The sequence below is a fragment of the Pristiophorus japonicus genome, chromosome 2 (assembly GCF_044704955.1).
Source record: "Pristiophorus japonicus isolate sPriJap1 chromosome 2, sPriJap1.hap1, whole genome shotgun sequence".
NCBI classification, from domain to species: domain Eukaryota; kingdom Metazoa; phylum Chordata; class Chondrichthyes; family Pristiophoridae; genus Pristiophorus; species Pristiophorus japonicus.
Window position 1 is genome coordinate 135,105,502 of NC_091978.1, and position 25,436 is coordinate 135,130,937.

Genomic DNA, 25,436 nt, shown 5'->3' on the forward strand with positions numbered 1-25,436 from the left:
TTGCCCTTTCAAGTATGACAAAATAATTTTAGGCTTTTTTATTTTTAATTAGGTAACTGGAATAATCAAGACACTGATTAACAAACACAAACATATTATTAATGGTCAAGAATCTTTGTGGAAAAGCCAGCCACACAGAGTAGTAAGGTTATCCTCATTCTGTAAGATGTCAATAATTCCAAGATTGAAAAATAAATGACAGCCAATTGCAACATTTGTAAGTCCCAATGGCCCAAAACATTTACACTGAATATAAAACCAGGATCCAGGTCTTTCGAGTACTGAGAGGCATAAATAATGTAAATATAAATAGGCTACTTGACTTGGATTGGAAGCACTGAATTAGAGGACACAGGTTTAAAATATTTCCCTCCTTATACAGTAGTAGATTAGACAAAACAGATTCCTGGCAAAAGCAGTCAATGGTGAGATTGCTAGCTCCTTCTAAAAGGGTCAAGATACACACTGGGTTAAAGTTGGGATTTCATAGATTTATGGACCAAGTATAATTGGAGATGGCAAAATATTCCACAGACTAAAATGAGCATATATGTTGTCTGGGGAAAAGTAGGTTAGGGTTGAAAACTGGAAAATTGAAGATGGATAAATAAGCTGGAGTTTTACTTGGGATCAATGAGCTTTTTTTGTACAGAGCTTTGTCTCAGGCGACTAAATGTTTGGAGCAGATTTCATAATAGATTGGAGATAGCCTGCTCAGCAGACCTGATGGGCTGTCTCTTATTCCAAGCTTTCTAATGTTCTTAAATTATTAAACACTTTGTTACAGGCCTGGACGAACAATTCTATTGCTGGTCATACCAAGTTTCTGCATGGTTTATCTTTACTCAATTCACCAACCGTCAACTGAAAACTGGTTATGATTGCAATATTATTACATACATTATAGGAGTTGCTAAATATCACATTGAAAGAATTCTGCATCTCACTAACCATCATAACTATTTTTACACTTGTAAATGATTGACTCACCTCCATTGGGTAGTGAAGAGCACGTGCCACTATTCAGGCATGGACTGCTCGAGCAGCCTTCTGCAAGCACTAGAGAACATCCAGGAGACATTTCAACAGATTCCTCCATGACTGCATAGACTCTTGGCTTACTGTTCAAAGGTAGCTCTTGCCCATTTAGCATGACAGACTCCAGACACCCTCTAAAGCCATTACTGACCTGTGGGCTTCTACCATGCTTTGTGCGTTGCTGTCGGATATGGCCACCGAAGTACAAAAAATTGTCCAAGTTTAGTGTTCTCAGGGTGCCTGGAGCTGTGCCAGCTGCTGTGTGAAGTCTGTCTAGAACCAGTCTTGCATAATTGCCATCAACCTCCAGTGAAACAGAATGCCATTCGCCATCATTGATTTGAATGCTTTGTACAGACACAGTCCCTGGACCACTGCCACAGTCAAATTTGTACTGTAGTCTTCCATTGTTAATCTGCAAAATGGCAGTGAGAGCATTAAATTAAATCGTCATAAGTGTAAAGATAAATTGACCCTTATTGACCCAAAGGTATTCTGCACATCATATTCCATTAACCCGACTGCACAATAGAATGTGGCTTCTCCTGATCAAGTTTGAGTAGTTTGTTTTTTTGTTACGTCAAATATTCTAAAGAACAGTAACAAATACCTGTAACTTCCAGTAATGCAATATAAAGGTTCATTTTATGAACATGAACTGCTTCAGTTTCTCATGGGGCAGAAATTATTTGGCACTATTTTGTTTAATTTAAGATAGTCATGTAAAGTTCTTGCGCGCAATTTTAACAAAAGTAAACTGCTTAAAATTGTTAAAATAGCACAAATTGCAATTTTACAAATCCTAAGAATAGCACTCAGTAATTTTTGCCCCATATTATGAGAAGCATGTACCTCTAGAATGCTGTAGTCTGTTCCTCGAGCATACATAACAACTGCATGCGGATGGTAAGTCCGCAACCGCAGGGAAAGTTTCATTTCTTCTTTGTTTTCGTTCTCCATGAGTCGATATTTCACGTAACTATTACCATTGAATGACAGAGAAGCACCACCTGAAAATGCAAACCAAGGATGTAAAAGCCAGCTGCAGCTACCAAAAAAGAAAGCCATCAAATAAATATGGCAAACTTTGAAATGAAAGCTTTCATCATCAATTGCTACGTTATGACAAATAAACCTGGTTTTTAAGTTTTAGCTTGGGTTAGATTGAAAATCCTTACCAGAGCATTGGCCATGTTTGGCATTTTTACATAAGCAGGTATATCTTCCTTCCTTTACATCAGGTACACATTCAGTATCAGCAGAACAAAGATTACCCTCACAGAGTTGATGTACCATAGGGCATTTGCTGCCTAGAAGAAATATAAATTATTCTATATAAAACACAAACTGAAAAACACATTGTTCCACAGCATCATTGATGATACATCAACATTTCAATATCTACATTAAATTTAATATATTCATCAAAACAATTATAGTTTAAACAATGGAGAACAGTGCCAAGATTTTCCACTTAAAAAAAGATAATTTTCCCTTTATACGCATCTATTCTGTTTGTGAGCTATTCCGATAACATGACAGAACCCTGTTAGAAAGCTATCAGGAATACTACAACATAGGATATAAAAACAACTCTGTCTTGCCGAACAGCTTTTCAGAAAAACTCCGACAGTTGTACAAAAAAGGATTGCATTACATTACCAGAAAGTATTATATTTAACATGCTTAAAATTGTTGCCAAATAAAGCAGACAGTCATTTCCGTACTGTAGTATTGGCCCCTTCACACATTTTTATAGTCTACGACTGACTGATTTTCTAACATGCTTCCTTACCTTTACAAAGACAGGCAGCTGTTCGGTAGTGTCGCGGGGTTACAAAGCTTAGCCTAGCAGTGCTGTGCGTTGACATAGCATTTCTGTCTATAGTAATCTTCTCTTCACAATACTTCATAGGACAGTCTAGGCCAGCACAAAGTTTGTGAATGACTTTCAGTATTCGGACACCCATCATTTCTTCAATGTCTACCACCGAGGTATTCAGCTTGCGGAAAAGGACTTCAGGCAGATGGAAGGAATTGCTTGCTTTATCAACTGTAAGGAGCACATCCAAATTTGAAGGTGGTTCAGAAGGTTGCAGACTAATAACATGAATATCATGCCTTCGAACGCCAAGGATGTTCCGTAATGCTCTCTGGAAGTTCCTCCAATAGTCTCCGATAAACTCTTCAGGTGTAATGTTTGCAAACTGAATGGCAATAGAGTGGTTGACCTGATTTTCAGTTACTTGTTTAACATGCACAGATACATCAGCAGCTGTTGTGAAGCGACCATCAGTAACGGTGACATTCAGAACATAGTGTCCGATATCCAAAAGCTTATGTGCGATCATTTTGCCATCAGTGCTGGAAACTGCAAATGAGTTTTCCATGTTGGATGTTGGAAGACTATACGTGAGAGTATCATAAATGTCCTGATCTGTTGCATGAATCTTTCCAATAACACCACCTGCATACTCATCTCCAACAGTAGTTATGTGGATTTCCAGGGGAAGAATAGCTGGTGGATAAATACTTTCTTCAATAATTTTAAGCCTTATGAATGTTGATGAGGTTAACGGAGGTCGCCCACTATCAGTTACCTAAAAAAAAGAACATTTAAATCGGTATTTCAGAATATTCCTTTTTTTTTTTAAATAATAAAATGCACGTATTTGCAATTTATATTCATTATATGTGGTGGCTGGTGTGCAACGGCCACCACACGTTAAAAAAATCCACGCACAGGCACCTTCCACCCTTCAGGATGTAGTTCGGGTCCTTCACTGAAACACCTGTGAACTCATCCTTTTTTGGCGTGGAAGCAAGTCATCCTCGATTCGAGGGACTGCCGATGATGATGATTCATTATATACTTCACAGAACTACATCTCAGAGAATACAGAATATGGCTTCAAAATTATTTTCTTGAAGCACAGTATTTCAGTATCCATCTTGAAACTCCTTTAGAAACAATGCAGTCCAGAGAGCCATTTATTGTTTCAGACCTGAAGTTTCAGACTTTTTTTTCCTGAAACAGTAATTGATTAACTTTTTTCCGAAAGGTATAATAGAACTCACTCTGCATAAATCTTGAAATTAGTTTATCTCGTCCATCTTGTTTCACTAGTCAGTTACAGACTCTTTGGAAAAGCCCTGCGTTCATCGATTTCAGAGAAGCAGACCTGCTTCAGTGACAGCACAAAGAGGTTCCCATGAGCCTTATCTGCTTCAAATTATTGATGGCAATAGGATAGGTATGTTTACAGCCTGTTTACAAAATGTTCGGAGAACATTTTCTGTTTTAGCTTCACAATAGCCTGTCAATAGGCCATGAATACATCAATCCTACTGCCCCTAACAGAGGGAGGGGGCAGGCTGCAAAGCTAAGCTTCGGAACCTACATCATTTCTATGCGTCAGCTTCTGTAAACTGGGAAGAGCATAGGGCATCCATAGGAACATCTGCAGCTACAATTATCAAGAAACCTAACATAAAAAACAATCTCTATCCAGGATTTACATTGGATTTTGTAGACATTGGGGGTGATTTTGAACTTCTGCCTAAAACAGGTGGTGCACCCTGCTACGCCCACCCGTACATTCAGTGGCAGGCCCGATCCATTTTCAGGTTCGGACTTGATTAGCGCTGCCCAGCACTCAATGATAACAAAAATCCAGCAGCTCCACGAGCAAGCAGAGCCAAAAGTTGGTAGTAAAGAAGAAATAGGAACATGTGTAGGCCATTCAGCCCTTCGAGCCTGCTCTGCCATTCAAGATGATCATGGCTGATCGACTACCTCAGCTCCACCTTCCCGCCTTATTCCCATATCCCTCGATTCCCATATTATCCAAAAATATATCGATCTTTGTCTTCATTATATTCAATAACTGAGTCTCTGGGATAGAGAATTCCAAAGATTCACCACCCTCTGATGAAGAAATTTACCTTAATCTCAGTCTCAGTCCCGAGACTGTGACCCCTGGTTCTAGACTCCCCAGCCAGGGGAAACAGCCTCTCAGCATCTACTCTGTCAAGCACTAAGGATTTTACATGCTTCAATGAGATCACCTCTCATTCTACTAAATTCTAGGGAATACCGGCCTAGTCTCCTCAATCTCTCCTCATAGGACAATCGCCCCCATTCCAGGAATCAGTCTGGTGAACCTAAGGAAGGATAATGGAAGTACTAAGGCAAGTACATCCTTCCTTAGGTAAGGGGACCTACACTGTGCACAATACTCCAGGTGTGGTCTCACCAAGGCCCTATATAATTGCAGTAAGACTTCTTCACTCTGGTACTCCAATCCCTTTGTAATACAGGCTAACATACCATTTGGTTTTGTAACTACTTGCTGTACCTGTATGTTAACTATCAGTGATTCATGTATAAGGATAGCCAGGTCCTTCTGAATACCAACATTTCCCAATCTCTCACCATTTAAAAAAATATTCTGCTTTTCCATTTTCGTACCAAAGTGAGTAACTTCACATTTCTCCACATTGTATTCCCTCTGCCATTTTCTGGCCCATTCACTTGACCTGCCTATATCCCTTGGCAGCCTCTTTGCATCCTCTTCACAACTTACTTTCCACCTATCGTCAGCTAACTTTTTAAAAAGCCAGTAGAGAACGACTAAAAAAATGACTGAGAGGGTGAAGATAGATTATGAAAGTAAACGAGCACAAAATATAAAAATATAGTAAGAGTTTTTACAGGTACATAAAAAGGAAAAGAGTGGCTAAAGTAAATGTTGTTCCCCTAGAGGATGAGACTGGGGAATTAATAACGGAGAACAGGGAAATGGCAGAGACTATGAACAAATATTTTGTATCGGTCTTCACGGTAGAAGACACTAAAACCATCCCAATAGTGGATAATGAAGAGGCTTATAGGGAGGGAGGAACTTAATACAATCACTATCGCTAATGAAGTAGTATTAGGTAAAATAATGGGACTAAAGGCGGACAAGTCCCCTGGACCTGATGCCTGACATCCTAGGGTCTTAAGAGAAATGGCTGCAGAGATATTGGATGCATTTGGTTGTTCGTTGTGTGTTCTCCCGCCCCTAGCCCTGGCTGAAGGGCTTGCCGGTGCGTGTTGCAGTCAGTGCGTTCTCCCGCCGACTTCCTGGGCCAAGCAAGTCCAAACTCCCGACCTCACAGGGCCTAGCTATTCGCCGACCTCTCGACTCACTGACCTCAGGGCCTTACCGACTCCCCAGGACAACACAGGAAACTACATCCAGCTGCTTTCCCCTCCGCAGATTGGGCCGCCGGGATCGCTGCCGAGGCCAGCTCAGAGTTGGTCGAAGGGACTCCGGGGCCGGCCCAGAACAACAGAGGGCTGGCGGTGCCCATGGAGCAGTGCCAGGGGAGTAACCTACTACTGACTTCCATTTTAAACTTTTAATCAACTTTTAATCTATTTTTAAACTTTTAATCAAACTGAGTAACTTTTTAAACAATTTGGGAAAACTTTCAAACTTTTAAACAACTCGGAGAATTTCTCCTTTGAAACCTCTGGAGAAACTTTTAAATAACTTTGAAAAACTTTGAAAGAAACTTTTAAAACATCCCTCGGAACTCCAGTGGACAGCTGACCTTCCTAATGCCTGCCCCCAACCAAGCCTCGGGCCACCTGCCATCAAGGGCGCTACTCGGCGCCAAGCTTGCGGCCAAAATCTCGCTGTAGGCAATTAGGCTCATCCAGCAGTGCCTGATCTCCAGTCGCCTTGCCACTGGACTAAGACCTTGCTCAGCTAAGTCCGTGTTTTTGCCGGTGCGCAGCAGCCACCCCACGTTAAAAGAACTCATGCACAGGCATCTTCCACTTCGTTAACATGAAGTTCGGGACCTGGAAGTTCGGGACCTGAAATGTTAGGACCCTCATGGACAACTCCAACAGCAACAGACTGGAACGCCGCACCACCATAGTTGCCCAGGAACTTAGACGCTTTGACATCGACATTGCTGTCCTAAGCGAGACCCGGTGGGCAGGGGAAAGCCAGCTCAAGGAACAAGGTGGAGATTACACCTTTTTCTGGAAACGAAAACCAAAGGAAGAACGCCGGCTTCACAGAGTCAGCTTCGCCATCAAAAATGAGTTGGTCAACCACCTTAAAGACTCCCCCTGCAGGGTTAACAAACGCCTCATGACTCTTCGTCTCATCCTGGAACCAGTGCGCCACAGTCATCAGTGCGTACGCCCCAACACTCGATGCAGCGGGTGAGATTAAAGAGGGTTTTTATTCCAACCTCGAGACATCCCTGTCCCGCATCCCCACGGGAGACAAATTGATCCTCCTAGGTGACTTCAGGGTCAGCAAAGACACAGCCCTCTGGGGAGGTGTGATTGTCAGAGAGGGGGTAGGGAAAGCCAACTCCAGCGGTACCCTACTTGAGACAAAATGTCTAGAACATGAACTCCTCATCAGCAACACCCTGTTCCGCCAGAAGGACAAATACAAGGCATCATGGCAACACCCTCGCTCCAAACACTGGCACCTGCTTGACTATGTCATCGCCCGAGCCAGGGATCGCAAGGATGTGCGTATTACCCGCGCCATGACAGGAGCTGACAACTGCTGGACGGACCACCGCCTAATCCAATCCATCATGGACATTAACATAGCCCCAAAACAGTGAGGACAGCAGAAACAGTGCCGCAAAAAAGTCAATGCCGGGGCACTTAAAGACCCAGCGAAGAGAGCCCTATACAGCCAGCGCCTCACAGCTAACCTGGCGTGCCTTGATGACCCTGAGATGCTGAATGCCCACAGCGCTTGGTCTGCCTTCCAGGCCTCCATAACTAGTGCCTGTGAAGAGACACTTGGTCACTCAACCAGAAAACACCAGGACTGGCTTGATGAAAATGATCAGGAGATCCAAGAACTAATAGATCGCAAATGCAGAGCATTTCTGAGCCTCGAGCAGCAAAGCAACATTACAGACGGCTCAAGGCTGAAATCCAACAAAAAAAACGGGACCTAAAGAACAGTTGGTTGATGGAGAAAGCACAGGAGATACAACAACTGGCCGACAGCCATGATATGCGAGGATTCTTCATCATAGTCAAGGCCACCTACGGTCCAAACTCCCAAAGCCCCACCCCACTGCTGGTCAAGAATGGGGAAACACTCATCAAGGACACTGAGGCTGTCAGGGCCTGCTGGAAAGAGCACTTTGAAGATGATCTCAATCGAGACTTTGCCTTTGACTCGAGTGTTTTCGACTCCCTCCTGCAGCATGTGACCCGCCATCACCTCAGTGAAACCCCAACGCTGCACGAGGTAGGAAAAGCCATAAAACAGCTCAAGAATAACAAGGCTACGGGAGCGGATGGAATCCCTGCTGAGGCGCTAAGGTAGGGGCAGAGAGGCACTGTTGGCACGGATACATGACCTCATCTCTCTCATCTGGAGGAAGGAGAGCATGCTGGGAGATCTCAAAGATACAGTGATCGTGACCATCTTTAAAAAAGGGGACAAGTCCGAATGCGGCAACTACAGGAGAATCTCCCTATCAGCCACTGGGAAAGTTGTTGCTAGAGTTCTCCTCAACCGTCTTCTCCCTGTGGCCGAGGAGCTCCTCTCGGAGTCACAATGCGAATTTTGTCCCCTACAACGGACATGATCTTTGCAGCACGACAGCTGCAGGAAAAATGCAGGGAGCAGCGCCATGGCCTTTTTCGATCTTACAAAGGTCTTTGCCATGGTCAACCGCGAGGGTCTATGGAGCATCCTCCTCCATTTCGGATGCCCCCAAAAATTTGTCAACATCCTTCGCGTGATGCATGACAACATGCAGGCCGTGATACTTACCAACAGATCCATTACAGACCTAATCAACGTCCGGACTGGGGTCAAACATGGCTGCGTCATCGCTCCAACCCTCTTCTCAATCTTCCTCACTGCCATGCTCCACCTCGCAGTCAACAAGCTCCCCGCTGGAGTGGAACTAAACTACAGAACCAGTGGGAAGCTGTTTAACCTATGCCATCTCCGGGCCAGGTCCAAGATCATCCCAACCTCTGGCGTTGAGCTACAGTACGCGGACGACGCCTGCGGCTGCACACTTTCTGAGGCTGAACTCCAGGACATAGTCGATGTATTTACTGAGGCATATGAAAGCATGGGCCTTACGCTAAGCATCCGTAAGACAAAGGTGCTCCACCAGCCTGTCCTCGTCGCACAGCACTTCCCTCCGGTCATCAAGATCCATGGCACAGCCATGGACAACATGGACTATTTCCCATACCTCGGGAGCCTCTTATCAACAAAAGCAGACATTGATGAGACAATTCAACACTGTCTCCAGTGTACCAGTGCAGCTTTCGGCCGCCTGAAGAAAAGAGTGTTCGAAGAACAGGCCCTCAAATCTATCACCAAGCTCATGGTCTACAGGGCTGTAGTAATACCCGCCCTCCTGTATGGCTCAGAGGCATGGACGATGTACACAAGACACCTCAAGTCGCTGGAGATATATCACCAATAATGTCGCTGCAAGATCCTGCAAATCCCCTGGGAGGACAGGCGCACCAACATCAGTGTCCTCGTCCAGGCTAACATCCCCAGCATTGAAGCACTGACCACACTCGATCAGCTTCGCTGGGCAGGCCTCATAGTTCGAATGCCAGACACAAGACTCCCAAAGCAAGTGCCCCTTCATGGCAAACGAGCCAAAGGCAGCGGAAATGTTACAAGGACACCCTCAAAGCCTCCCTGATACAGTGCGACATCACCACTGACACCTGGGAGTCCCTGGCCAAAGACCGCCCTAAGTGGAGAAAGTGCATCCAGGAGGGCGTTGAACACTTCGAGTCTCAACGCCGAGTGTATGAAGAGGTCAAGCGAAGGCAGCAGGAGCGTATGGCAAACCAATCCCACCAACCCCTTCCCTCGGCGACTGTCTGCCCTACCTGTGACAGAGTCTGTGGCTCTCATATTGGATTGTTCAGCCACCAAAGAACTCATTTCAGGAGTGGAAGTAAGTCTTCCTCGATTCCCAGGGAATGCCGATGATGATGATGATGTAATGTAATCGCAAATGTAATGCCCCTATTAAAAAAGGAGGCAGACAAAAAGCAGGAAACTATAGACTAATTAGCCTAACATCTGTCATTGGGAAAATGCTGGAGTCCATTATTAAGGAAGCAGTAGCGGGACATTTGGAAATGCGTGATTCAATCAAGCTGAGTCAGCATGGTTTTATGAAAGGGAAATCATGTTTGACAAATTTTCTGGAATTCTTTGAGGATGTAACGATCAGGGTGGATAAGGGGGAACTAATGGATGTGTATTTGGATTTCCAGAAGGCATTCGATAAGGTGCCACATAAAAGGTTACTGCACAAGATAAAAGCTCAGGGGATTGGGGGTAATATATTAGCATGGATAGAGAATTGGCTAACTAATAGAAAACAGAGAGTCGTGATAAATGGGTCATTTACTGGTTGGCAAACAGTGACTAGTGGGGTGCTGCAGGGATCGGTGCTGGGGCCTCAACTATTTACAATCTATATTAATGATTTGGATGAAGGGACCGAGTGTAATGTAGCCAACTTTGCTGATGATACAAAGATGGGTGGGAAAGCAAATTGTGAGGAGGACACAAAAAATCTGCAAAGGGATATAGACAGGCTAAGTGAGTGGGAAAAAATTTGGCAGATGGAGTATAATGTAGGAAAATGTGAGGTTATCCACTTTGGCAGAAATAATGGAAAAGCAAATTATAATTTAAATGGAGAAAAATTGAAAAGTGCTGCAGTACAGAGAGACTTGTGCATGAAACACAAAAAGTTGATATGCAGGTACAACAGGTAATCAGGAAGGCAAATGGAATGTTGGCCTTTATTGCAAGAAGGAGAGAATATAAAAGCAGATAAGTCCTACTACAACTGTACAGACTATTGGTGAGGCCACACCTGGAGTACTGCGTACAGTTTTGGTCTCCGTATTTAAGGAAGGATATACTTGCATTGGAGGCTGTTCAGAGAAGGTTCACTAGGTTGATTCTGGAGATGAGGGGGCTGACTTATGATGATAGGTTGAGTAGGTTGGACCTATACACATTGGAGTTCACAAGAATGAGAGGTGATTTATTGAATCTTGTAATATAATGAAGGGGCTCGACAAGGTGCATGCAGAGAGGATGTTTCCACTGATAGGGGAAACTAAAACTAGGAGGACATAGTCTTAGAATAAAGGGCCGCCCATTTAAAACTGAGACGAGGAGAAATTTCTTCTCTCAAGAGGGTTGTAAATTATGGAATTCTCTGCCCCAGCGAGCTGTGGTGGCTGATCATTGAATATATTTAAGGTGAAGATAGGCAGATTTTTGAGCGATAAGGGAATAAAGGGTTATGGGGAGCAGCCGGGAATTGGAGCTGAGACCATGGTCAGATCAGCCATGATCTTATTGAATGGTGGAGCAGGCTCGAGGGGCCAAACGGCCTACTCCTGCTCCTATTTATGTTCTTATATTCTTATAACTTAGATACATTACACTTGTTCCCCTCATCCAGGTCATTGAGATAGATTATAAATAGCTGATGCCCAAGCTAACCCCATTAGTTACTGCCTTGCTAACCCAAAAATAATCTGTTTATTCCTACACTCTGTTTTCTGTCCGTGAACCAATCCTCAATCCTTGCTAATATATTAACACCAATCCCATGAGCCTTAATTCTGTGCAATAACCTATTGCGTGTCACTTAAAGCTTACTGAACATCCAAATGTACTGTGTCCACTAGCTCCCCCTTATCTACCCTGCTAGTTACAACTTCAAAAATCTATTAGATTTGCCAAATATGATTTCCCATTGATAAATCAGTGTTGACTCTGCCAAATCATATAGGCCCTTCAATTCCGGTCGGAGGCTTCTTTCGGACAAACACCCGAGACTGGAGAATTTTTACAAAAGTACCTGGTGGCCCCGGAGGAGCCTGGGATTTCGGTGGAGAGGCCTTCTCTTCCTGCGCTGCGAAGCACGCTCCCGTCCTAGAGGTTCAGACGTGGAAGGTGCAGTCCAATCAGGTACAGTATCCCACAGCTTTCTCATTAATCGCAATGAGAACTCCGTATCTCCGAGTTCTCATTGCTATTAATGAGAAAAAAAACCACACCAAGCACCAAAATAAAAAATACCTCACATAATTAAAATTAAAGTTAGTAAATGTCGGAGAAAAAAATTCTGATGATTTTTTTTTCAAGTTTTTTAAATTATGGTTAAAAATAAACTTACTGTAGTGGTTTTTAAACAATAAAATGTGTTTTAAAAATTTTATTTTAATATATTTGTGTGTTTTAAAACTCTTACACCTGTAAAAGTAAGCTATGCGCCTGTTTTTATCAGGTGCAAGAGTTTTCAGGACATTTGCTGGGCAAGATATGGGTAAATACCACAATCTTGCTCATGCAAATGTCCTTGTTCCCGAGATGCGGAGGGTCTGTCAAGCTGCAGCTTGACAGATCGGTAAAGCCGGTTTTCAGTGCATGCGCATTGTGCGCAGAAAACCGGCTTTTGCGATGTCTTCCCGGGTCCTTACACACCCAGTACAGACCCGGGGAGGCCACGATTTCTGGGCCATTATGATTTTCTAAACGCTCTGTTACCACGACCCTAATAATAGATTCTAGCAATTTACCTACTACTGATGTTAGGCTAACTGGTCTAATGTTCCCTGTTTTCTCTCGTCCTTTTTTGATTAGCTGTGTTACATTTACTAACTTCCAATCTGCGGGGATCATTCTAGAATTTAGGGAATTTTGGAATATCAAAACCATAGGGATTTCTGGAAGATCAAAACCAATGTATCCACTATCTCTATAGCCTCCTCTTTCAAAACCCTAGGATGTAGGCCATCAGGTCCAGGGGATTTGTTGGCTTTGTCCCATTGATTTCTCCAGTACTATTTCTTTACTTATTCTAGTTTGTTTAAGCTCCTCATTCTCACTAGGCCCTTGGTTCCCCACTAGTTCCAGAATGATTTTTGTCTCTTCTTCTGTGAAGACAGATATAAAGTATTTGTTTAATGTTCTTTATTCCCCATTATAATTTCTCCGGTCTCTGCCTGTAAAGGACCCACATTTACTTTTGCTAATCTCTTCCTTTTTACATACATACAGAAGCTTTTACAAACTGTTCTTATGTCTCTTGCTAATTTACTCGCATATTCTATTTTCTCTGTCAATTTCTTGCTCCTCTTTTGCAGAATTCTAAAATCCTCCCAATCTTTAGGCTTACTACTCTTTTTGGCCACATAATCTAATGTGCTATTTTTAGCTTCTCATTAGCTACAGTTGGACAATTTTTCCCATGGGATTTTTATTCCTTAAAGATATGTATATTCATTATGAATTATTTATTTAAAGGTTTGCCATTTCTTATCTACTGTCATATATCTTAATCTAGTTTCCCAACCTACCTTAGCCAACTCGCCTCTCATACCTACATAATTTTCTTTGTTCAGATTTAAGACCCTAGTTTCAGACTTAACTAAATCACTTTCAAACTCAATATAACATTCTATTATATTATTACTGCATTCCAGAGGCTCCTTTACTAGGTTATTAATTAACCCTGTCTAATTGTATAATACTAGACCTAAAATAGCCTGTTCACTAATCGGTTCCTCAACATACTGATCTAGAAAACTATCTTGTATACATTCCATGAACTCGCCCTCTGCACTATTATTGCAAATTTGGTTTGCCCAGTCTATATGAAACTTCAAGTTCCCCATGATAATTGTATAACCCATGTTACATGCACCTCTAATTTCCTGATTTATACTGTGCCTGACACTACAACTACTGTTAAGGGGCCTATAAACCACTCCCGCCAGCGTTTTTCTGCCCCTTATTGTTTTTGGGCTCCATCCAAAGTGATCCTACATCTTGATTTTCCAGTCTAAGTGATAGGGGTGGAAGAAGCACTCTGCAGGGAGAAGGACCCATCGGCAGCGTCTCGCAGTATTTGTGTGGACCAAGGCAGAGCATTTCTGCTCCTGGCCCCACATACAATTCCCCCTAGAAATATTTCCAGGCCATTCTAGCAGCACTTCTGGTGTGGCCACTCACTGCCTGGTACAAATGGGCAGAGCTTGGGCAGTGCTCTCTTCATTCATCTCTACATACAATTTGAAAGTAGGGTCCTTCAACTGACATAGGACCCTGAATTGCATATGTAAGGAGCCTCCTATCTGTTTCAGGCGAGAGTGCTGCGCACACATTTACAGGCCTCCCTGAAAACTGCTTCAAACAGTTGAAAGTCATGAGCATCATTTCTTCTATTTACCCTTATAAAAAGTTTCCCTTTAATTTAAACATTGAATAGAGGTTCAAAAAGGAAACAATCAGGCCCTGCAGATAAGATTACTGAATAATTATTCCTACTTTACTTAGAAAGCATTTCAATGCACTAGGACTATGCAGTGTGGGCAAATTATGGTATTTGGAGATTTAACAGCATTAGATTGAACTGTTCCATTATGCAGCACCATACAGTACCACCAATTATATTAATTGTCTAGAATGTGCTGAGGCTGCCTGAAGCCAAAAATTCAAATAATGTTCATTTCTAATTTTTCTACTTCGGCAAGAACAAGTTGATAGTGCTTTTCATAATGTAAAGCTTTCCTCAAACCTTGTCCTAACATGGACAATTCTTTTATTTTTTGGCAATGTTTTCTCTCCTCTTCTGATGGTGGTGTCTCCTGCTGCAGTATAGTTCCAAAGATCCAGGAGTAGTTGGCACCAATGTTCCCCCTAATTTTCTTCTTTGGGTGCGTGGCCTGGGCTGCATGGGATCTGCAGACTTAGCAGTAACATTGTTGGGCACCCCTGAATATCTTGTGTGAGGCTACTTAGTGAGTGCTGGCAGGCTATTTTATCATGGGGAGAGGGAGATGGACAGGAGATATACCCAATATGCCTGCACTTTCCAGCTAGGGTCAATGGTTAGCAATCTCAGGGTGAGGGAAAACCCTGGTTGATTTTCCTTTCTAGAGCCAACAGCTGACTGTACAGGTTGAGATTATCTAATGTAACAATGACCAGGAATCAGATCTGTATGGCTTAGTTACACACTGATTTTGTCAACTGAGACAACTTGATTCACTTGACATTATGCGATAAATTTAATACACAAGAACATAAGAAATAGGAGCGGGAGTAGGCCATACGACCCCTCGAGCCTGCTCCACCATTTAATACGATCATGGCTGATCCGATCATGGACTCGGGTCCACTTCCCTGCCCGCTCCCCATAACCCCTTATCGGTTATGAAACTGTCCATCTCTGTCTTAAATTTATCCAATGACCCAACTTCCACAGCTCTCGGAGGCAGCGAATTCCACAGATTTACAACCCTCAGAAGAAATTCCTCCTCATCTCAGTTTTAAATGGGCGGCCCCTTATTCTAAGATTATGCCCTCCTAGTTCTAGTCTCCCCTATCAATGCTGGCACAGCATTTTGGGACGGGAGTGAATATTGGGAATTCAAAGGGAAGAGCCCAGTGTACCCAGGTACTCCACTTGCATGATCTTCTGTCTATTAAAATGAATAGAGGGAAAATCATATGGGCTATCAATCGGACACCCTGACCACGGTGTCTGAATTCCTGATGTGTAATACCATCGCATGAAGCTTTGTGGCAGGAGCACTAACTCGTAAAATTTATCCTGATATTCACATCAAAGCCATTCTGTTTCATGCAACAACAAAAAAAACTTATATAATGCACAATGTATCATAGATATCCGATCACAAAACTGAACAATTTGGGCTCATAGTAAAGCACAAGATTAGATATTGCTTTTACCTGTACTTGCAGTAGATACATATCTTTGACCTTGTGGTTGAGATGAGATGATGATATGAGCAGACCGTGTGCATTTATCTGAAATTCGTTCTCTTCGTTTCCACTAATGATTGTAAAAGTAAATGGAGGGCCATTGTGTGAGGAATCCTTGTCTATCACTTGGAGCTGCAGCACGCTGGATCCAACAGGCTTATTTTCCTACAAAATGGATATTATTTATACTCAAGGTGGCAGTGATTTCTCTACATCACACACATTTCTTGGTTACTTGGTTTGATTATTTTAGATGAATCTAGATAATTTCTCTTCACAGAGCAGGTAAATTGATTCCAGGACCAACAATAATTTGCATTTATACAGTGCCTTAACATAAAGAAACATCCCAAGGTGCTTCACAAAAAGGCGTAAGGAAAATGGAAAGAGAGGGGAAAGGAGAAATTTGGAGAGGCGAACTAAAACGTGGTCAAAGAAATGGTGTGGAGGAGATTTTTGAAGGTGGGAACAGAAGTAAGTAGTCAGAGAGGTTTAGAGAGCAATTTTAAAAAGTAGGATCATAATACCTGTAGCTGATAGTTCTGTCACCAATGATGGGTTGAAAGGAGGAGCGATGCACAGGTGGTCAGGGCAATGCTGAGTTTAGGAGGGGCTGGGCGAGATTGCAGAGATAGAGTGGGACACCACATTAAGAGATTTATAGACAAGGACATGGACTCTGAAATAAATGCATTGGGAAACATAGAGCCAGTTTAGGTCAACAAGATGAGAGTGATGGATAGCAAGACTTGGTGTGGGGCAGGATGCATGTGACTTAGTTTTGGACAAGCTGGAGTTATTGAGGATGGGAGATCAGAAAGGAGAATGTTGGAATAGTTGTGTATAAAGGTAGCAAAGCCACGTAGAAAGGCTTCAGCATCTAAGGAAAGGCGGATGCAGGCACTCTTGTGGAGGGGGAAGTAAGCAGTCTTGATAATAGACAAGACAGGAGCTAAAGCTGGAGGTCAAATAGAACACCAAAATTATGAAAGGTCTGGTTTAGCCTTTGAGAGTAGCTGGTGAGAAGGATGGAATTATTTCAAGGGGATGGAGTTTATTTCTATTTCCCTACTCAAACTAGAATTCAAAATGTGTTCAAAAATAAAAGTGCATAGACTCAAACTCATGCAGTTGAGCATCCAATCCTCAGGTAGCAGATTATGACTTTGAATACAGAGATTGATTGCTACTTTGTTGCCTTCTGAATGTTATCAATTCTTAGTGGACTGTTAGATGGGAGTACTATACGTACACTCAATCTCACAGCAAGATAGACTTGACACAGTCCATCTCAGTCCCCTTAAACTGAGCTTCCCCCTGTTGATTTGAGGAACGATTTTTAGAGGCTATGGAAAACTGGTCTGGTAGACCCCTACAGTGGACAACAGGATTCATTCACCAATGCAAGATGAATCCCAGAGTACTTAAGGAAGTGGCCCTAGAAATAGTGGATGCATTGGTTGTCATTTTCCAACATTCTATAGACTCTGGATCAGTTCCTATGGATTGGAGGGTAGCTAATGTAACCTCACTTTTAAAAAAGGAGAGAGAAAACAAGGACTTCTAGATCTGTTAGCCTGACATCAGTAGTGGAGAAAATGTTGGAATCAATTATTAAAGATGTAATAGCAGCACATTTGGAAAGCAGTGACAGGATCGGTTCAAGTCAGCATGGATTTATGAAAGGGAAATCATGCTTGACAAATCTTCTAGAATTTTTTTGAAGATGTAACTAGTCGAGTGAACAAAGGAGAACCAAGGGATGTGGTGTATTTGGACTTTCAAAAGGCTTTTGACAAGGTCCCAAACAAAAGATTAGTGTGCAAAATTAAAGCACATGGTATTGGGGGTAATGTATTGACGTGGATAGAGAACTGGTTGGCAGACAGGAAGCAAAGAATAGGAATAAACGGATCCTTTTCAGAATGGCAGGCAGTGACTAGTGGGGTACTGCAAGGTTCAGTGCTGGGACCCTAGCTATTTACAATATATATTAATGATTTAGACAAAGGAATTGAATGTAATATCTCCAAGTTTGCAGATGACACTAAGCTGGGTGGCAGTATGAGCTGTGAGGAGAATGTTAAGAGGCTGCAGGGTGATTTGGACAGGTTCGGTGAGTGGGCAAATGCTTGGCAGATGCAGTATAATGTAAATAAATGTGAGGTTATCCACTTTGGTGGCAAAAACAGAAAGGCAGAACATTATCTGAATGGTGACAGATTAGGAAAAGGGGGAGTGCAATGAGACCTGGGTGTCATGGTACATCAGTCATTGAAAGTTGGCATACAGGTACAGCAGGCGGTGAAGAAGGCAAATGGCATGTTGGCCTTCATAGCGAGAGGATTTGAGTATAGGAGCAGGGAGGTCTTACTGCAATTGTACAGGGCCTTGGTGAGGCAACACCTTGAATATTGTGTACAGTTTCGGTCTCCTAATCTGGGGAAGGATGTTCTTGCTATTGAGGGAGTGCAGTGAAGGTTCACCAGTGATTCCCGGGATGGCAGGACTGACATATGAAGACATATGGATCGACTAGGCTTATATTCACTGGAATTTAGAAGAATGAGGGGGATCTCATAGAAACATATCAAATTCAGACGGGATTGGACATGTTAGATGCAGGAAGAATGTTCCCGATGTTGGGGAAGTCCAGAACTAGAGGGTCACAGTCTAAGGATAAGGGGGAAGCCATTTAGGACCAAGATGAGAAATTTCTTCACTGAGAGAATTGTGAACCTGTGGAATTCTCTACCACAGAATTCCACAGTTTGTTAGATATATTCAAAAGGGAGTTAGATGTGGCCCTTATGGCTAAAGGGATCAACGAGTATGGAGAGAAAGCAGGAATAGGGTACTGAAGTTGCATGATCAGCCATGATCATATTGAATGGTGGTGCAGACTCGAAGGGCCGAATAGCATATTCCTGCACCTATTTTCTATGCTTCTATGTGCCAAGACCAAACTTTTTGCAGAGCAGATAGTATACTACAATTCCATAGCAGGAATGACAACACTAGCACTAACAATTTAAGTCAGATGGAAATTGAAGGCTCTGATTTGGGCCAATGAAAATTTCGACTGTGCCCAGCTTTAACCCTCTGCAACAATCCCTTCTTCCTAACTAGGAGATAAAAATGTAGTAATAGCAGTCTGAAAGAAAAAAAATCTTCAGGACATAAAAATGTACTGACTGAGAAATTCCAGAAGTTACAATGAATTGATGAATCTTTTTCTAACTTGCTGCATGGGGTCCCAAATATTATCTGTTTGTGTAGTTCTTTGATTCAATGTACTGCCTCCTGATATTGAACTAATCTCTCACTGTTTTTGTCATGGAAAACGTCAGCAAAAAAGTGGCAACTTTAAGTGGTAAATACAAAAGTCTGGGTTCCGAACTCAAAAATCAAAAAAAGTTTGATTTAAGATCCAACAATTATTGCTCCAGCTCAGTAAATGCAGTTTACAAAAAAACTTCAGATTAAAATGTTATTGGGTGCTACTGAAAGTTTTGACCACTCTTACCTGGATGATAACACTATAGTTTGCTTGTGAGAACATGGGTGGATTATCGTTAACATCAGCCACATCAATATTGACTGTAGTAGTATTGAACCGAGGTGGAACACCATTGTCTAAAGCTTGGACTGTCAGGGTATAGCCAGAAATCTAAGTAAGGAGAGCAAAATGATCAAAAACAAGCCGCATCTATGTAGAAAGGATATATCTTCAACAGCAATGATGTAGATCGTTTTTTCATATAAATTCTGTAACTTTAATTAAAAAATCAACTCAATCACATTCAAAACTTTCGTTTCTAATGCAACCTGATTGTCTATTATCTTTTAAGAAAAATTATTAAGTTATGTAAACTTAGTGACTTTGGACACACGAAACAGAAGTTTTTGCTTCTTTAACAATTGAACAGGAACTAATTGTACAGAGGAATAATATTGATAAATGTATGGTTTAACTGTGTAGTAGGTGCACTTCCAATCTACTTACTTTTTCTCTGTCCAAATGTTGTGCCACTTTTATTTCCCCTTTGGTAATGTCAATGGTAAATGGGCTTCCTTGATTGCCATTAATAATAGAGTAGTGGATCTGGTTGTTTAATGGGCCATCTGAATCATCAGCTATGACCTACAGAAAATGATGGGATCATTATTCTAAAACTTTTAACATATCCTTAACATCTGGCCGTGCAGAGAGACTTAATACAAATATATTTTCACATAGATTCTCCTGGGAAATAACCTCCATTGCAAACATGATCAGTGTTCACATGTTAATGAGCTCAGTTCCAGGCACATATGCTACATCAGCAGAAGTAATTGCAATGTTTCATTATAAATTAAACAGGGCTAGCACCTTAAGGTTCCCATTTGAAGGTTCTATTTTTTTTTTTAAACACAACACTGACATTCTTGTTATATTTTACTCAATTTCTGGCAATTATGCATCAGATAAATCAGAAAATTATTTTACACCTTAGTTCAAATAAAAACTAAAATAAAATTCGTACTATAAGGGTCACAAGTGGGCACAATTAAGGAATAGAGGTGAAATGGCTCTCAGCAGTGTTTGTAATAAACTCATTGGCATTTTAGTATTGAAGTCTTGTGCATTTAAAAAAAACATTTGTTATTCCGCTTAGAATGCAATAAAATACTGCACAATGGAATTTCTTACAAACACGCCAAAAAATTTGTTAAAAATACCCAAGAGCAATTTCACACATATTGATCTTTTACATATTTAAAAACTAGCCTTATTGCTCTTGCAAAATAAAGAGAGTAGATCTCCTATGCTGTAGCTCATAGGTAGTCTGGGACCTGGACTATGGTTTCTGATGCATAGAAATTCAGATAATGCAACATTTCTCCAACACTCTTGTTATTGACCTCCACAATAACACCCTCCACAAACTATAACTCATCCAGAAATTCATGGCCCGCATTGTTACCAGCACTAAAGCACAAATCCCTATTACTTCTGTCCTTTCCAAGTTCCACTGGCACTCTAGGCATAGAGAATTGAAAGAACCTTGTTGTTACCTTTCATTCTTACCGTGTCACACTTCTTGCTGCTTTCAAAAGCTTCCTAATGACCATGCTCTTTGACATTAATTTTGCCCCAGCTCCTAACCCCTTTTTTTCCCCTTTCATGTATTTGCCTCAGGCTGAGCAAAAGGGGAGAAACGGCCTTCTTTTTGTTTTTATTATTCATTCACTGGATGTGGGCATTGGTGGCAAGGCCAGCATTTATTGCCCATCCCTAATTGCCCTTGAGAAGGTGGTGGTGAGCCGCCGCCTTAAACTGCTGCAATCCTTGTGGTGAAGGTACTTTAAAAAAAATTGATACATGGGATACGAGTGTCGCCGGCAAGTCCAGCATTTATTGCCAATCCCCAATTTCCCTCAAGGAGGTGGTGGTGGTGAGCCATCTTCTTGAATAAGTAGCATTTCAAAGGGCAGTTTAAGAGTCAACCACATTGCTATGGGCCTGGGGTCACTGGTAAGGATGGCAGATTTCCTTCCCTAAAAGGACATTAGTGAACCAGATGGGTTTTCATGACAAATGTAGTCATATGGTTACCATTACTGATACTATATTTTTATTCCAGATTTATTTAATTGAATTTAAATTCCCCCGCTGTCATGGTGGGATTTGAACTCATGTCTCCGGCCCATTAGTCCAAGCCTCTAGGATGTTGGCCCAGCGATGTCGAAGGAACAACGATTTATTTCCAAGTCAGGATGATGTGTGATTTGGAGGGGAACTTGGAGGTGGTGGTGTTTCTATGCGCATGCTGCCCTGGTCCTTCTGGGTGGTACAGATCACAGGTTTGGGAGGTGCTGTCGAAGAAGCCTTGGGGTGCTGCTACAGTGCATCTTGTAAATGGTACACACTGCAGCCATGGTGCGCCGGTGGTGGAGGGAGTGCACATTTAAGATGATAAAGGGGTGCTAATCAAACGTGCCGCTCTGTCCAGAAAGGTGTTGAGCTTCTTCAGTGTTGTTGGAGCTGCACTCATCCAGGCAAGGGGAGAGTATTCCATCACACTCCTGCCTTGTGCCTTGTAGATGGTGGAAAGGCTTCGGGGAGTCAGGAGGCAAGTCACTCGCCACAGAATACCCAGCCTCTGACCTGCTCTTGCAGCAACAGTATTTATGTGGCTGGTCCAGTTAAATTTCTGGTCAATGTTGAGCCCCAGGATGTTGGTGGTGTGGGATTTGACGATGATGATGCCATTGAATGCCATGGGGAGGTGGATAGACTCTTGTTAAGAGATGGTCATTGTCTGGCACTTGTGTGGCACAAATGTTGTTTGCCACTTATCAGCCCAAGCCTGAATGCTGTCCAGGTCTTGCTGCATGCAGCCATGGACTGTTTCATTATCTGAGGAGTTGCGAATGAAACTGAACACTGCAATGATCTTTTGTCTTTTACTCAATCTATGAAAGTCAGGAATCCAGCAACAGCTGAAACACATTGGGATGATATGTTGGAAGGATCATCAAATGAAGCTATATGGGTTGAACTGAATAAAAAAAAGGGACAATCACACTGCTCGGAGTGTACTATAGACCATCAAATAGTCAGAGGGAGATAGAAGAGAAAATATGTAGGTAAATCTCCGAGAAGTGTAAAAACAATAGGGCAATAATAGTAGGGGATTTCAACTACCCTAATATTAACTGGGAAAATCACTGCTAAAGGTATATAGGGCGCAGAATTCTTAAATGCATTCAGGAGAACCTTTTTAGCCAGTACTTAGCAAGTCCAACAAGAGAGGGGGCGGTTCTGTACTTAGTTTTTAGAAGTGAAGCTGGGCAAGTGGAAGGGGTATCAGTGGGAGAGCATTTTAGTTGTAGTGATCATAATTCAGTTAGATTTAGCATAGTTATGGAAAAGGACAAAGATAGATCAGGAATAAAAGTTCTCGATTGGGGAAAGGCCAATTTTACTAAGCGGAGATGGGATTTAGCCAAAGTAGACTGAAGACAGCTACTTGAAGGAAAATCAGTGTCAGAGCAGTGGGAGGCATTCAAAGGAAGAGATAGTGAAGGTTCACAGAAAGTATGTTCACACAAAGGGTGGGACCCTCAAATTTAGAGCCCTCCCTGGCTGTCAAGGGGCATACAGGGTAGGATAAGGCAAAAAAGGAAACTTACGTCACTCAGATACAGAGAGTTAAACACTGCAGAAAGCAGAGAGTATAGAAGGTGCGGGGGTGAAATTAACAGAAAAATTAGGAAAGCAAAGCGAGGACATGAGAAAATATTGGCAAGTAAAATCAAGGAAAACCCAAAGATGTTTTATAATATAAAGTGCAAGAGGATAAACTAAGGAAAGAGTAAGGCCTATTAGAGATCAACAAGGAGGCAGAACACCTGGGTATGATTCTCAGAAGGGACGATGCAGACATTGTAGTTAAGGAGTGTGAAATATTAGATTAGATGAACATAGTGAAAGAGGTAATATTAAGGGGTTTAGCATCTTCAGTTGTGGCTCAGTGGGTAGCACAATCGTCTGAGTTAGAAGGTTGTGGGTTCAAGTCCCACTCCAGGAAGTTAAGTACATAAATCTAGGTTGACAGTCCTGTGCGGTGCTGAGGGAGTGCTGCACTGTCAGAGTTGCCGCCTTTCGGACGAGTCGTTATCATCGTCATAGGCAGTCCCTCGAAATCGAGGAAGACTTGCTTCCACTTTAAACGTGAGTTCTCAGGTGACTGAACAGTCCAATATGGGAATTACAGTTTCTGTCACAGGTGGGACAGACAGTCCTTGAAGGAAAGGGTGGGTGGGACTGGTTTGCCACACGCTCCTTCCGCTACCTGCGCTTGTTTTCTGTATGCTCGCGGCGACGAGACTCGAGGTGCTCAGCGCCCTCCCGGATGCTCTTCCTCCACTTAGGGCGGTCTTTGGCCAGGGACTCCCAGGTGTCGGGGATGTTGCATTTTATCAAGGAGGCTTTGAGGGTATCCTTGAAACATTTCCTCTGCCCACCTTGGGCTCACTTGCCGTGTAGGAGTTCCGAGTAGAGTGCTTGCTTTAGGAGTCTTGAGTCAGGCATGGGAACAATGTGGCCTGCCCAATGGAGCTGGTCAAGTGTGGTCAGTACTTCGATGTTTGGGATGTTAGCCCAATTGAGGACGTTAACGTTGGTGCGTCTGTCCTCCCAGGGGATTTGCAGGATCTTGCAGAGACATCGTTGGTGGTATTCCTCCAGCGATTTGAGTTGTCTACTGTATATGGTCCACGTCTCTGAGCCATACAGGAGGGTGGGTATGAGTACTATGTCCCTTGCTTTTTGTGGTATATATCAATGATATAGGCATGATTAAGAAGTTTGCAGATGATACAAAAATTGACCATGTGGTTGATGGTGAGAAAGAAAGCTGCAGACTGCAGGAAGATAGCAATGAACTGGACAGGTGGGCAGAAAAGTGGCAAATTGAATTCAATCCAGAGAAGTGTGAGGTAATGCATTTAGGGAGGGATAATAAGGCAAGAGAATGCACAATAAATGGTAGGATACTGAGAAGTGTAGAGGGGCAGAGGGACCTTGGAGTGCATGTCCACAGATCCCTAAAGTAGCAGGATTTGCAGATAAGGTGGTTAAGAAGGCATACGGGATACTTTCCTTTATTAGTTGAGGCATAAAATATAAGAGAATGGAGGTTATGCTTGAACTGTATAAAACGCTAGTTAGGTCACAGCTAGAGTACTGCATTAAGTTCTGGTCACCGCATTACAGGAAAGATGTCATTGTACGAGAGAGGATACGGTGGAGATTGTCGAGGATGTTGCCTGGACTGGAGGATTTTAGCTATGAGGAAAGATTGGATACACTGGGGTTGTTTTCTTTGGAGCAGAGGAGGCTGATATATAATGAGGTGTAGAAAATGATGATTGGCCTAGATAGAGTGGATAAGAAGGGCCTACTTCCCCCTAGCAGAGAGCTCAATAACCAGGGGCATAAATTTAAGGTAGGATGGTGGGTATCTGGAACTCACTGCCTGAAAGGGTGGAAGAAACCCTCATCACATTAAAAAATACTTGGATATGCATTTGAAGTGCTGTAACCTACAAGGCTACTGAACAACATCTGGAAATTGGGATTAGGCTGGATAGCTCTTTTTTGGCCTGCACAAACATGATGGGCCGAATAACCTCCTTCTGTGCCATAAATTTCTAGGATTCTGAAAGAAAGACTTGGATTTATATAGCGCCTTTCACGACCACGGGACGTTTCAATGCGTTTTACAGCAAATGAAGTACATTTGGAGTGTAGTCACTGTTTTAATGTAGGAAATGCTGCAGCCAATTTGCGCACAGCAAGCTCCCACAAACAGCAATATGATAATGAGCAGATAATTTGTTTTTGTTACATTGATTGAGGGATAAATATTGGCCAGGACACTGGGGATAACTCCACTTCTCTTCTTCGAAATACTGCCAGAGGATCTTTTACGTCCATTTAAGAGAGCAGACGGGACATTGGTTTAACATCTCATCCGAAAGACGTACTCTATA

General features: G+C 42.4%; 1 protein-coding gene across 7 annotated transcripts in view; it reads right to left on the bottom strand.

Annotated features, from left to right (window-relative positions):
* The window catches only part of fat1a (FAT atypical cadherin 1a), a 227,293-nt gene that overhangs the window by 23,444 nt on the left and 178,413 nt on the right, over nt 1-25,436 (bottom strand). For all 7 annotated transcript variants that reach the window (XM_070869564.1, XM_070869585.1, XM_070869574.1 and 4 more), the window contains exons 16-22: nt 19,900-20,037; nt 19,420-19,563; nt 15,861-16,058; nt 2,834-3,638; nt 2,217-2,348; nt 1,891-2,048; nt 991-1,453 (exon numbers count right to left, since the gene is read on the bottom strand). In XM_070869564.1, the coding sequence (XP_070725665.1) occupies nt 991-1,453; nt 1,891-2,048; nt 2,217-2,348; nt 2,834-3,638; nt 15,861-16,058; nt 19,420-19,563; nt 19,900-20,037 (2,038 nt within the window). The remainder of the gene's footprint in view (nt 1-990; nt 1,454-1,890; nt 2,049-2,216; nt 2,349-2,833; nt 3,639-15,860; nt 16,059-19,419; nt 19,564-19,899; nt 20,038-25,436) is intronic.